The 13,794-nt window shown below is 37.5% G+C and overlaps 1 protein-coding gene across 1 annotated transcript in view; it reads left to right on the top strand.

Moving 5' to 3' along the window:
• The window catches only part of MTPN (myotrophin), a 58,144-nt gene that overhangs the window by 32,690 nt on the left and 11,660 nt on the right, over positions 1 to 13,794 (top strand). The window contains exons 2-3 of the mRNA XM_080818610.1: positions 2,085 to 2,198; positions 2,958 to 3,041. Of these exons, the coding sequence (XP_080674736.1) occupies positions 2,085 to 2,198; positions 2,958 to 3,041 (198 nt within the window). The remainder of the gene's footprint in view (positions 1 to 2,084; positions 2,199 to 2,957; positions 3,042 to 13,794) is intronic.

Genomic DNA, 13,794 nt, shown 5'->3' with positions numbered 1-13,794 from the left:
TGATGATGAACATTTTTTCATGTGTCTATTAGCCATTTGTATGTCTTCTTTGGAGAAGGGTCTGTTCACGTCTTCTGCCCATTTTTTGACGTGATTATCTGTTTTGTGTGTGTGGAGTTTGAGGAGTTCTTTATAGATCTCGGATATCACCCTTTGTCTGTATTGTCATTTTTTAATATCTTCTCCCATTCCAGTGGTTGCCTCTTTGTTTTGTTGACTGTTTCCTTTGCTGTGCAGAAGCTTGTGATCTTGTTGAAGTCCCAAAAGTTCATTTTCGCTTTTGTTTCCTTTGCCTTTGGAGACACGTCTTGAAAGAAGTTGCTGTTTCTGATGTTGAAGAGGTTACTGCCTGTGTCCCTCTCTAGGGTTTTGATAGATTCCTGTCTCATGTTGAGTTCTTTTACCCATTTCAAGTATATCTTTGTGTATGGTGTAAGAGAATGGTCAAGTTTCATTCTTCTATACATAGCTGTCCAATTTTCCCAGCACCATTTATTGAAGAGACTGGTTTTTTTCCACTGTATATTTTTTCCTGCTTTGTCAAAGATTAGTTGACCACAGAGTTGCGGGTCCATATCTGGGCTCTCTATTCTGTTCCATTGGTCTATGTGTCTGTTTTTGTGCCAGTACCATGCTGTCTTGGTGATCACAGCTTTGTAGTAAAGCTTGAAATCAGGCAGTGTGATGCCCCCAGTTTTTTTCTTTTTCAACATTTCCATAGCAGTTTGGGGTCTCTTCTGGTTCCATACAAATTTTAGGATTGTTTGTTCCAGCTCTTTGAAAAATGCCAGTGGAATTTTGATTGGGATGGCATTGAAAGTATAGATTGCTGTAGGCAGTATAGACATTTTGACAATGTTTATTTTTCTGATCCATGAGCATGGAATGCTTTTCCATCTTTTTGTGTCTTCTTCAATTTCTTTCATGAGTGTTCTGTAGTTCCTTGAGTACAGATCCTTTACCTCTTTTGGTTAAGTATATTCCCAGGTATCTTATGGTTCTTGGTGGTATGGTAAATGGAATCGAGTCTCTAATTTCCCTTTCTGTATTTCCATTGTTAGTGTATAAGAAAGCAACTGATTTCTGTACATTCATTTTGTATCCTGCCACATTACAGAATTGCTGCATGAGTTCAAGTAGTTTGGGGTGGAGTCTAAGTCCTGTTCTTCTGATAGTATTTGTACAGCACTGAGTTCCTTTCCTTTATAACAGTTGTATTTTGACTTTTTTTTTTTTTGGTGTAAGTATTTTTTGTGGTTTTTTTTGTTGTTAACATTGTTTAATTATGTGACTATTTGATTAATATCTTCCTCCCCACACAGATGGTTAGTTCCATCCAATCAGAAGCCATGTCTGATTTTGTTCACCTTTGTCTCTGTGCACGGTGCCTGCCATATAGTGGGGCTTCAGTAAATGTTAAACGAAGGAATGATTCTTAGTAGCAATACTAACTACCTTGTGATAATGATGTCTGCTTTCTTCAAAGTCATGATGCTTTTCCTTGAATTATAATACATGCCCTGGGGTGCCTGGGTGGCTCAGTGGGTTAAAGCCGCTGCCTTCAGCTCAGGTCATGAACCCCGGGTCCTGGGATCAAGCCCCGCATCGGGCTCTCTGCTCAGCGGGGAGCCTGCTTCCTCCTCTCTCTCTGCCTGCCTCTCTGCCTACTTGTGGTCTCTGTCTGTCAAATAAATAAATAAAATCTTTAAAAAAAAAAAATTATAATATATGCCCTGTGATGAGCATAAACTCTCAGTATTTGAACTTAGCAATCTTCTGTGGTCACATCTTGACATTATGCTGACTGAACTCCTTAGAGTACAGTAAAGTATTTCATGACATTTAGCATTATTATCTGTTGTTTTCAGTTTGGCTAGACATGATTGAATTACCTTCATACTGTATGTGCGCTACTCTGCAGAATTTAATTTCAACTTCTTGGTCACTTATTTCACCTCGCAAAAACTGTAATTGTTTCATGAAATTCTTATGACTTAAGAAGGGAAGAATACCGGGTATTTTCATGTTCCATCTTCAGTCTACCATCCATCTAAATATCATTTTCATTTGGCTTCTCTTATAAGGGAGAAGATGTCAACCGGACACTAGAAGGTGGAAGGAAGCCTCTTCATTATGCAGCAGACTGTGGGCAGCTTGAAATCCTGGAATTTCTGCTGCTGAAAGGAGCAGATATTAATGTATGTAAAGAACAGTGTCATTTTAGAAAAAAAAAATTTTGTTGTATGCCTTGAAGAATTATTTTCTATAGGCTTGTAAAATAAGAATAAAGTCTAAAATTATACCAAATTTCCTGTAACTTAGGATTTTTTTAAAAATAAGCAGCACAGACAGACTTTTAAAACTACAGGTAGCAAATGGTGATCATGCAGTGGAGGACTCTGCAGTCCTAGGATAAATCCAGATTGGAGTTTTGGACAAAGGTCAATAGGCAGAAGGTCAGACGAGAGCAGTCATCTCCCGGCTCTTGCCTTTTACAGCTGTTCAGAGTTTTGGACAAATGTTCAAGTAACCATGATAACAAGTGAGATACACTTTACACATTTCAGGGGACGCCGTGTCACCTGGCCCCATTGTGGCAGTCTTTTACCTCTTTAGCAGCTAATTTCTACCCACCTCTTCCCTTCCTGGACCTCACTGGCATTCCTACAATAGTGAGGACTTGGGGCTCAAAGAGGTTAAATAATCAATACAATAAGTGGCAGAGTCAAGGTCTGAGTTGAGGTCAAAACCCTGTGCCCTGTACTTCACTGCACTGATACCCAAGGAGATATTTCTTATGGGCTTGGGCCTTGGCCGCTGTCTAAATAGCGGGAAACTTATAGCTATGAAGCAATTTTGTGTAACAAGGCAAATAGGAAAACATTGAGAGTTCTCTAAATAAATCTAGAAGAAAGGGAGAAATGAAAAATAAAGTTTTTTATCTCATTATTTCATAGGCTCCAGATAAACATCATATTACCCCTCTTCTGTCTGCTGTCTATGAAGGTCATGTTTCCTGTGTGAAATTGCTTCTGTCAAAGGTGAGGTCAATTGCTAATTGTTTTTAAATTTTTATTTAAAATTCCACTTAGTTGATGTACAGTGTAATATTAGCTTCGAGTGTACAATATAGCGATTCAGTACTTGCATACAACACCTCGTGCTCGCCACAAGTGTGCTCCTTTATCCCTATCACTGATGTCCCCCATCCCACAACCCTCCTCCCTTCTGGTAACGCATCAGTTTGTTCTCTGTAGTGAGGAGTCTACTTCTTGGTTTGCCTCTCTTTTTTCTCCTCTTTGCTCGTTTGTTTTTGTTTCTTAAATTCCACAAATGAGTGAAATCATGGTATTTGTCTTTCTCTGACTCATTTCGCTTAGCATAATACTAACACCATCTGTATTGTTGCAAATGGCAAGATTTCATTCTTCTCATTGGCTGAGTAATATTCCACGGTGTATGTGTGTGTGTACATCTTCCTTATCCATTCTTCAGTTGATGGACACTTGGCCTGTTATCATAATTTGGCTATCGTAGATAATGCCACTGTAAACATTGGGTGTGTATATCGCTTTGAATTAGTATTTTTGTATTCTTTGGGTAAATACCTAGTAGTCAATTCGCTGAATCATAGGGTAGTTGTATTTTTAACTTATGAGGAACCTCCATACCATTTTCCAGAGTGGCTGCACCAGTTTGTTTTCCCACTAACAGTATGCAAGGATTCCCCTTTCTCCACATCCTCACCAACACCTGTTTCTTGTGTTGTTGGTTTTAGCCATTCTGACAGGTATAAGGTGATATCTCATTGTAACTTTGATTTGCATTTTCCTGATGAAAAGATGTATAACATCACCTGTCATGTGTCTGTTGGCCATCACATGCTGTCTTTGGAAAAATGTTATTAGCTCATATCTTCTGCCCATTTTTAGTCAGATTATTCGTTTCTGGGTTTTAGGTTTTGTAAGTTCTTTATCTTCTCCCATCCTGTAGGCTGCCTTTTAGTGTTGTTGATCATTTCCTTTGCTGTGCAGAACCTTTTTAGTTTAATGTAGTCCCAAGGGTTTATTTTTGCTTTTGTTTCCCTTTCCTCAGGAGACATATCTAGAAAGTTGCTATGGCCAGTGTCAAATTACTGCCTGTGTTCTCTTTTAGGATTATTATGGTTTCAGGTCTCACATTTAGGTCTCTCATCCATTTTGAATTGATTTTTATGTATGGTATAATAAAGTGGTCCAGTTTCTTTCTTTTGGATGTTACTGTCCCAACACTGTGTGTTGAAGACACTGTCTTTTTTCCCATTGGATATTCTCTCTTGCTTTGTCGAAGATTAATTGTCCATATAGTTGTGGGTTCATTTCTGGGTATTCTGTTCTGTTCCATTGATCTGTGTGTCTATTTTTGGGCCAGCACCATACTGTTTTGGTTACTGCAGCTTTGTAATATAACTTGAAGTCTGGATTTGTGGTTGCCCCCAGCTTTGTTTTTCTTTTTCGGTGCTGCTTTGGCTATTCGGGGTCTTTCATGGTTCCATACGAGTATTAGGATTCTTTGTTCTAGCTCTGTGAATAATGCTGTTGGTACTTTGATAGGGATTGCATTGAATGGGTATATTGTTTTGAGTAGTGTAGACATTTCAACAAATATTTGTTCTTCTAATCCATGAGCATGGGACGTCTTGTCATCTCTTTGTGTCATCTTCGGTTTCTTTCATCGGTTTTTGTAGCTTTCAGAGTACAGGTCTTTCACCTCTTCAGTGAGGTTTATTCCTAGGTGTCCTATTATTTTTTATCTCAGTTGCTAATTTTTATTGTTTTTTTCAATTACTTTTTGACTGTTTAGCTAAGTATAGGGTTGGTCAGTTAAATTGTGTGTGGCATCAGGGATAGAAAACTAGAAGCAGTGTTTAAAATTGAGGTCTAGAACAAGTGTTATTCCAAATAGCTGGTCCACAAACTGTTAACCAGTTCATGATGGATAAGGAGCTTGGGCTAAACTCTAAATCAGTCCAGTCTCCTTCATCAAGAATATCTTGCTATGAAAAAACAAGTTAGCTGAACTAAGCATTATACTTAGTGATGTAGATAATGTCCTAGACTACTAAGTTTGCAGACTGGTGCCAAGGTCACAAACTGCACTTTGAGTAGCCCTGGTATGAAATGTGTAAGCCTCATTTTCTGTTGTACATACTGAGTGAGATTATTAGGGGCAGTTTGCTGTAAATAAGGGCCCTCCACGTCATCTGGTGTCTTGATATGCTTGCGGTCCTGGTAAGTTTGGAATTTTCCAGTGTTAACTCTAAGATGGAGTTCAGATTCCAGTCTCAACAAACCAGTCAGTTGCAAATGATGGAAGACAAGATCTTTATAAAACAGGGCACTAGTATTAATCCCAAGCTTATCATTTTGTGGCATACTCTAGAAAATACTGTTTGTAGCATTTCACTTGGGATTTTAAAGTAAGTCCTGCTAAAGGAAGAAAGATACCGAAATTAAATGAGTAAATATATATAAAGCATTTTGCCACAGTACCTGACAAACGATCAATAAATAGTAGCTCCTATTTTAACTAAGACTGAAGAGGATTTTATGCTTCATAGATTTAAAAAAAATTAGGAAAGAAGGCTAGCACATTTGTCTCTTAACTCTGTTGATAATTTTTTGAAGATTTTAAGGATTTAAACTATTCTGAATGCAGTTAATTCAAGTTCTCTAAAATTAGGGTTTTTTCCCCCATAGATGCACCTTAAACACCATTACTAAATTTCATTAAGTGTGTGGTTGTTACTGGCTTGGGGTTGGGCTTTTATTTTGGCAGAGGGGGTATAAATCAACAGTAATTTTTAGATACTACACGTTATACTGATATGAATGATGTGGTTCTCCCAAAGCCAAAACAAATGAAAATATCATTCTTGGTCACTGCAGTGGATCCAGAATCTGTGGTAGGATGTGCTCACAGAGATTTCTAGTCATTCTGTCTTCCTCCTCCCTGTCCATTCCTCCCCCACACCCATGGAAAGATTCTTTTGAAAGCTGACAGCTTCTGAAAGTCTTCCTTCTATCACTACTCTGTGAAGCGTTTCACTTGCCCCACCTGCCTTTGAATCTTTCAAAATGCAAGGCTTGGTGGCTGACTCCCTTGCTATGGGAAGCACAGAATAAAAATACCTTATTTTTCTCCTCAAAAAAAAAAAAAAAAGTACCTTTGAAAACTACTGGACCATTTCATCCCTGGGAAAATATTTTTGCTTACCATATTCAGAACTGTTTGTCACAGGCTACAAGTATTGATTTACAGTTTGTTAAAGATTTATGTAATTCCAATATTTTATTAGTTAGAATTCTTTATATTGCACGTATCTAAATCCAGCTCAGATAGGCTTAAAACAGTAAAAAGATCTTGTTGACTCACATACCTACAGTTGAGGCACACAGCCTGACCCTGGGACTTAAGCCATATTACCAGGATCTGATTTCTCTTTGCTTCTCAGCTCTGTTCCTCAGCATGGACTTAATTTAATTCCCCTGGCCTCAACCTGTCTGCTAAGTGTATAGTAAAAGAAACAGTAATAATACTGTCTTATAAATTTGAAAATTACTAAGTAAATCTTAAAGTTCTTATCACAAGAAAAAAAACTATGTGAGGAGGTGATAGATGTTAACTTTAGTGTAATAATCATTTTGCAATATATGCATGTATCAAAGCAAACTAATACAACTTAAACTAATACAAATGTTATATGTCAATTACAGCCCAGTACGTCAATTCCAGCCCAAAATATAAATTCATAAGTCAGAATAAAAGATAAAACAAGATTTCTTCCCCCCCCCCCCCTTTGTCTCTCTTTCCCTGATATTTTTTGATGCAGCTCAGGTTTTGTTCTCTGAAAATAAAAACGCCTTAATAAAAACCTAGTTAAAAAAACTAAAAAGGGATCCTTTTTAGCTTAGGCTCTGTGATCATTAAATGAGAAGCTCCTAAGCATGCTCTTTCTTTTTAGCCATATCTCATACTCTGTTTCTTTCTGATAAGCCACTCTTCCTCCACGGGAGAAACAAAACCGTTGTTACTGTTTTGCTAGAGAAGTCCCAAACCAGGGTTGGTATTCCTTACTTCCAAAGCATGATGCTCCAGGTCATTGAGACATTGCTGTAAGATTCCATCTTCTGCCTTGATTTGCATGTACGTTAGGCCCTAATATGTTTTCTTAGAAGGGCCTCTCTAATTATATACAATGTTCCTACATTATTGATTGTAAGTTGGTTGGTTGACTTTTAACTAGCTTATTTTTTCTTTCACTTGTGACTCTAATACTGTTCTTTTGTTTGTGTCTGAGCCTTGATTTTTGAAGGTAAGTGACGTTCAGAGACGGCTCTGTTAATGGCAGATGAATTGTACCCATGCAGAGCAGTTACTTTAGATGAAAGGGGTTTTTTTACCTTTATGAAAGCATAGTAAAATTCAGTTCTGCTTTTTCAAAATTACTTTGATTTTTTCTTATTGCATAAGCTTCTTTAATGGATACCCTATAGTTTTGTTAGCCAAATACTTTTTCGGAAATTGATTGTGCTCTTTCAAAAATCCTTCGTTGCTAAAATAAGGCTATTCCAGAGCACTTTTTTTTTGTTAAAATCAATGTTTCTATTATGAAATCTGGTTCTGCCTTTTGTCAAAAGTTTGAATCCTTATCAATTATTATGAATTCATTTTAAAAGTACTTAGTTTGAAAAGTTTACCAAATTGACATTTTTAATATATTATCCCGCTGGTATATCATTAGTATAGGAAAAAAGCCAAAGTAAACGAAGTTGAAAACTCAGCATGATTACAACTAATAGGGGTAAAAAGAAAGAAAAACCACAAAAACAAAAGAAAGAGGGTTAGTAGAACATTCAAAATCAAACTATGTGATACGCTAGATCACTTACTGGATAAGTTTTTTGTTTCTAATTTAATGCAATGGAAGATGAAGTTTATGACCCATGTGGGAATTAGAAACATTTACTTCTTGATTGTCCATATAGCAAAAGAAGAAGCTAACATCTGTGGAGAACATAATATGTACAAGCACTTTGTTTATCTTATCACCTTTAATTTCTGTCAACCCAAATATATAGGTATAATCATCTCCATATTATGGATAAGGAAACCATTTGGCTCACGACAGTTAAGTATCTACCCAATGTTAAACAAAATATAATGGAATTAAGATTTGTTCCAGGATTATGACTCAGAAGTCCATGTTCTTTCCCTATCAGAATTACAGGCAGGGACAGTTACAAAAATGAAACACATTTATTTCTATAGATAAAGTTATTTGGCACGATCTTTTATTTTTGAACTAGTAATAATTTTTTTTAAAAAGATCAATACATGTGGAACTTCCACTTCAAGATTGAGGTACGAGCACATGCCATGGTATCCCCTTTTTCCCTATGACAGAAAAGTGGTTTTTAAAATGAATGAATCAATATTTGCTTTGGAACATAAGCAGAGCTCCATTAAAGAAGTTATATTGAATCCTTAAGACACAGAAAGCAGAGGGGTTGGGGTTGAAGAAGAAAACGTTCCCTGAAATGAGCAAGAGAATATTGCAAGAGAGTATTGAAAAGGTAGGATCCAAGATCTACCAAGATCCAAGACTGCTCTAAGCCCAGAAGTGGTGAGCATCCTGAGTAACAAACAAGTGAAGATTTGGATGCACTTCAGGAAGAAACAGATTTCAACCCAAAGAGAAAAACTGAGATGCAAGAAGGATCAGAATCAAGAAATTAATCTGTGAATAAACCTAAATGAATATGAAAATACAAAGCAAACACTGAAGTTAAAAAAATAAGCTACTATAGAATTATTAAATAACAACCTATAAGATGGAAAGGAGTACATGAAAAACATTATATAAAACTGGGGAGAAGAGACCAGGGAAAGGACACAAGTGAAACAGGTTAAAATGCAGGCTCAAGAGGCATCCTGGGAAATGTAGCAGTAGCAGAGGAGGAAGCAGCCCAAGCGAGAGTGTGAAACAAACTTGTGCGTAGAACCAGCAGCAGCCAGACAGCACAGCAGTCCATGAAAAGGCCAAGCCTAATTGACGTCAGCTTGTTTTTATCAAAGCAAAACAGACTGTTGAAATATATATTATTTTGAATTGTAATTTTCTCAGTTGAATAAGGTTTTTTGTTTGGTTGGGTTTTTGCCCTAAAAATCTCAACCAGGAAATGTGAGGAGTAAAAGGGATATTTAAAAGGTGATAAAAATATATATATATCCTATAGTCTAGAGGTTGGCACACGTGTTCTTACAGTCATATATGACTTTGCAGACGATGTGGTCACTGGAGCTCTAACGCAGCCATGGACAAACTAAAACAAGTACAGGAGTTTGTATGGAATCACAGAAAACCTGAATAGCAAGGCATTCTTGAGAAAGAACAAAGCTGGAGGCATCATAACCCCTGATTCCAAGATAAATACTCCAAAGCTATAATGAAACACTATGGTACTGTCACAGAAATACACATTCTGTTCAGTGGAACAAAATAGAGTCCAGAAACAAACTCGGGGGCGCCTGGGTGGCTCAGTGGGTTAAAGCCTCTGCCTTCAGCTCAGGTCATGATCTCAGGGTCCTGGGATCAAGCCCCGCATCGGGCTCTCTGTTCAGCGGGGAGCCTGCTTCCCTCTCTCTCTCTCTCTGCCTGCTTCTCTGCCTGCTTGTGATCTCTGTCAAATAAATAAATAAATAAAATCTTAAAATTAAAAAAAAAGAAACAAACCCGTGCTTAATATGGTCAATAAACCTATGACTGAGGAGGCAAAAATATACAATGAGGAAAAGAAAGTCTCCAATACATGACGCTGGGAAAACTGCACAGTTACAGAAGAGTAAAACTGGACCACTTTCTTTTATCAAGTGCAAAAAGTAAACCCAAAAAGTAAATGGAGTAAAGACCTGTTAATGGGACTTGAAATTTCCCAGAAAAAAACGTAGTAATCTTTTTGACATTGGCCTTAGCAACATTTTTCTAAGGCGAGGGAAACAAAAATAAACTCTTGGAACTACACCAAAATAAAAAGCCTTTGCACAGTGAAAGGAATTGTTAACAAAATGAGAAGGCAACCTACCGAAAGATTTTAAAATTATATATTCAATAAGGGGTTAATATCCAAATTATATAAACATACAGCTTAACACCAAAAACACCCAAATAATCAAATAGACATTTTTCCAAAGAATGCATGTAGATGGCCAGCTGACACATGAAAGGATGCTCAGTATCACTAATCATTAGAGAAATGTAAAATCAAAACCACAATGAGATAACAATACCTTATACCAGTCAGAATGGCTAATATCAGAAAGATAAGGAATAACAAGTGTTGTCAAGGACACGGAAAGAAAATAACTTTTGTGCACCATTGGTGGAAACATAAATTGGTACAGCTATTGTGGAAAATAATATGGAGGTTTCTTAGAAAAATTAAAAATAGAAATGCCATATGATCCAGTAATTCCACTACTGGATATTTACCCAGAGGCGACTCAAACATTAATACGGAAAGGTATGTGCACTCCTGTGTTTATGGCAGCATTATTTACAGTAGCCAAGATATGGAAGCAGTCTACTGTCCATACAGAGATGAATGAATAAAGGATACACACACACACACACACACAATGGAATATTAGCCATAAAAAGGAAAGAAATCTTGCCATTTGCAACATGGACAGATGTAGAGGGTATTAATGCTAAGTGAAATCATAGACAAATACCATATGATTTCACTTATATGTGGAATCTAAGAAGCAAAACAAAGCATAAACAGACCCATAATTACAGAGAACAAACTGGTGGTTGTCAGAGGGGACGGGGCAGGAGGATGGGCAAAATGGGTGAAGGGGAATGGGAGTACAGGCTTCCGGCTATGGAATGTATGTGTCACGGGGATGAAAGGTGCAGCATAGGAATATCGTCAGTGGCATTGTGATAGGGTTGTATGGTGACAGGTGTTAGCTACACTTGCAGTGAGCAAACCATGATGTATAGAGTTGTCCAGTTATTATGTTGTGTACCTGAAACTTATGTAACATTGTGTGCCAACTGTAGTTGTAAAAAAGCTGCCATGGAGAAAGGACAGGCATGGCTGCATTCCAGTAAAACTTTACTTACAAAAGCAAGCATCTGGGTCATAGTTTGCACACTCCTGTTCTAGCTCATGAATAGTTTGGAATTTATAGCACACATCATTTTAAAACACCAACCCTCAGTGGGAAAGTGATCTTTCCTAAGGGATGCAAGTTGAGAATGTATCTATCATTCTGGGCACTTTTATTCACCTATGTTAATACTTATTTGTTGAAAAGTTTTATTATCAGTTAATGGAGCCAAACAAGAGCTTATAGGACAGTGATCTGGAATTTTCCTTGTTTATTACTGATCTTCCTGACTAAAATCTCATCAATAGCATTGTTTCATGAAGACATTATTTAGAAGAGAGTTAATCATGAAATGATACTCTTGAATTTTATTATTAGCCAGTGGACTCTCATAAGTCCAAAATTCATTTCTTTCCCACAGCTACATATATTTTGGTATACATATAATTCGGTATCTTAATTTTCTGAGAGAAAGTTTGCCTGTAGCATTAATACACTGTCATATTAGGCATTTCCTATAATATTGTTATGATATATATTATGTAACATATAGCAACATTTCTATATTAATACTAAAATTCCTTATAATGTATGTAATATCTTATAATTTATATAATTGATAATTGGATTTTAAGAATTATCCTTGTTTCCTAATCCTAAGGAAAACCACTTCTAAATAAACCAGTGTGGTGAAAAGGGAAATATTTAAATGTTTACTACTATTCCTCTTTCAAAGATGTTAAGTTTACTATAATTTTGTAGACGGGTAAGCTGAGTCATCTACTCTGGTGTGTGTTCGTATTTTGTCCCCATGTAAGTACACAGCGCTATTAAAAATGACCATTCAACTTCCTGTGAAAATAAGAATTCTTTTAAATAAATAGAAAAAGTTGTACCTTAGCATGTGAGAATGAAGATCTTGTAAATTGAAAATGTAATCCAAGTTTTTAAAACATGATAATTACAGTTTTCCTAGATTAACAAACCTACAGCATATTTCAATTGTTATTATACACAGTCATTTGTTACTAGTGGTAATTAGCACAGTAAGCTATATCTGAGAGGAAGAAAGCCAAAGAAACTTGGGCTTTGTTTTCCATGATTTCTCTGCTTCACTGTGTCAACGAAGTTCCCTCCTTAGCAGGACATATCTGCTATAACCGTATGACGGATAGGTGACCGCTGATTGTGCAACACTAATCGTAGTGACTCCTAGCTGTTGTAGACAACTGAGTTGTCTGCTCCTGTTTGAGTAGGACAAATGAGATACCTTCCTCTTATAAAAAGGAAATGAAGCTATTAGTGTTTTATGTACAGTTGGCCTAAAGAGTAAAAAATACTAAACATCAGTTTAAGAAAATTTAGAAGACCATCTTATAACATTGATGTTTTTGCTAAACATATTGGCATTGTATTTTTAAAATGCAGCAGCCAGTTAATGATAAAAACTGAAAACCCCTCTCAAATACCAGCATTGTCAAATTTTCAAAGTGTCTGTGGTACAGATTGTGCTGCTGAACGGGGAATGTAATGGATAAGACGCAGAGACTGGGAAGTCCCCCTTCTCAGCAGAGACAAGTCCATGCTTGCAGGTAGAACCATTTTTCACTCTAATTACTCCTTGCTCCACCCCCAGTAAAACCTAGACAGCTTTACATACCCTCAAGCACAGATTCTGTGATTGCTCAGAACCCCCGAGTTCTGTTCCATTTCACAGGGGCAAGTCTGGCTTTAAAAATGCTTTAGGACAGGGGCGCCTGGGTGGCTCAGTGGGTTAAAGCCTCTGCCTTCGGCTCGGGTCATGATCCCAGGGTCCTGGGATCGAGCCCTGCATCGGGCTCTCTGCTCAGCAGGGAGCCTGCTTCCTCCTCTCTCTCTGCCTGCCTCTCTGCCTACTTGTGATCTCTGTCAAATAAATAAATAAAATTTAAAAAAAAAAAAAAAACTTTAGGACAGATGACTCTTAAAGAACCCAGCAATGCCTTTCTGAATGGCCAGAATTAATACAGCCTCAAATTTTACTGACTCAAATGAAGAAATCAATTGTTACACTGTTTAATGTTTCCTGAGTCTCATACACAGATACGCCCATGGTAAGCTCGTTGTTTTTTTTTTTGTTTTTTTTTTTTCCCATTTAGATCTTTTAGTCTGAGGTCTTTATTGAATAGTTTTTGTCAGGGGTGTATGCTGGGGCTCTGCTGGTTCCACACCAAAACCCCCCTACCCCGCCCCGCCCAGTTTAGCTCTCAGTTCTGCTTCTTAATAGTTTTTGTGGTTTTGAGCAAGTTCCTTCACATGTAAGCCTGGTGAGTGTTCTCTCCTGCAGCACGGAGCCGGCACAGTAGCCCCCCCACCCCCCATCCAGAGTTTCACTTTTCACAGTTTCAGTTACCCTCGCTCAGCCACAGTCCAGATTCAGATGATCCTCCTCCTGACTGTCCACAGAAGGTCAGTAGTAGCCTGATGCTGTGGCCATGCTGACATCGTTCACCCCCTGCATCTCATTATGTAGGCACCGATCGTCTCATACCACCACCTTTCAAATGAGCAACATGCACCTAACTCTTCCTTTCACTTGAACCCTTAGAGGCCACTGTAAGGTTATTAATTGGCTTAATATCATACTGTGTCTCAGCG

Source organism: Martes martes (assembly GCF_963455335.1).
Source record: "Martes martes genome assembly, chromosome: 11".
NCBI lineage: Eukaryota > Metazoa > Chordata > Mammalia > Carnivora > Mustelidae > Martes > Martes martes.
This window is presented reverse-complemented; position numbering and strand designations above follow the sequence as displayed.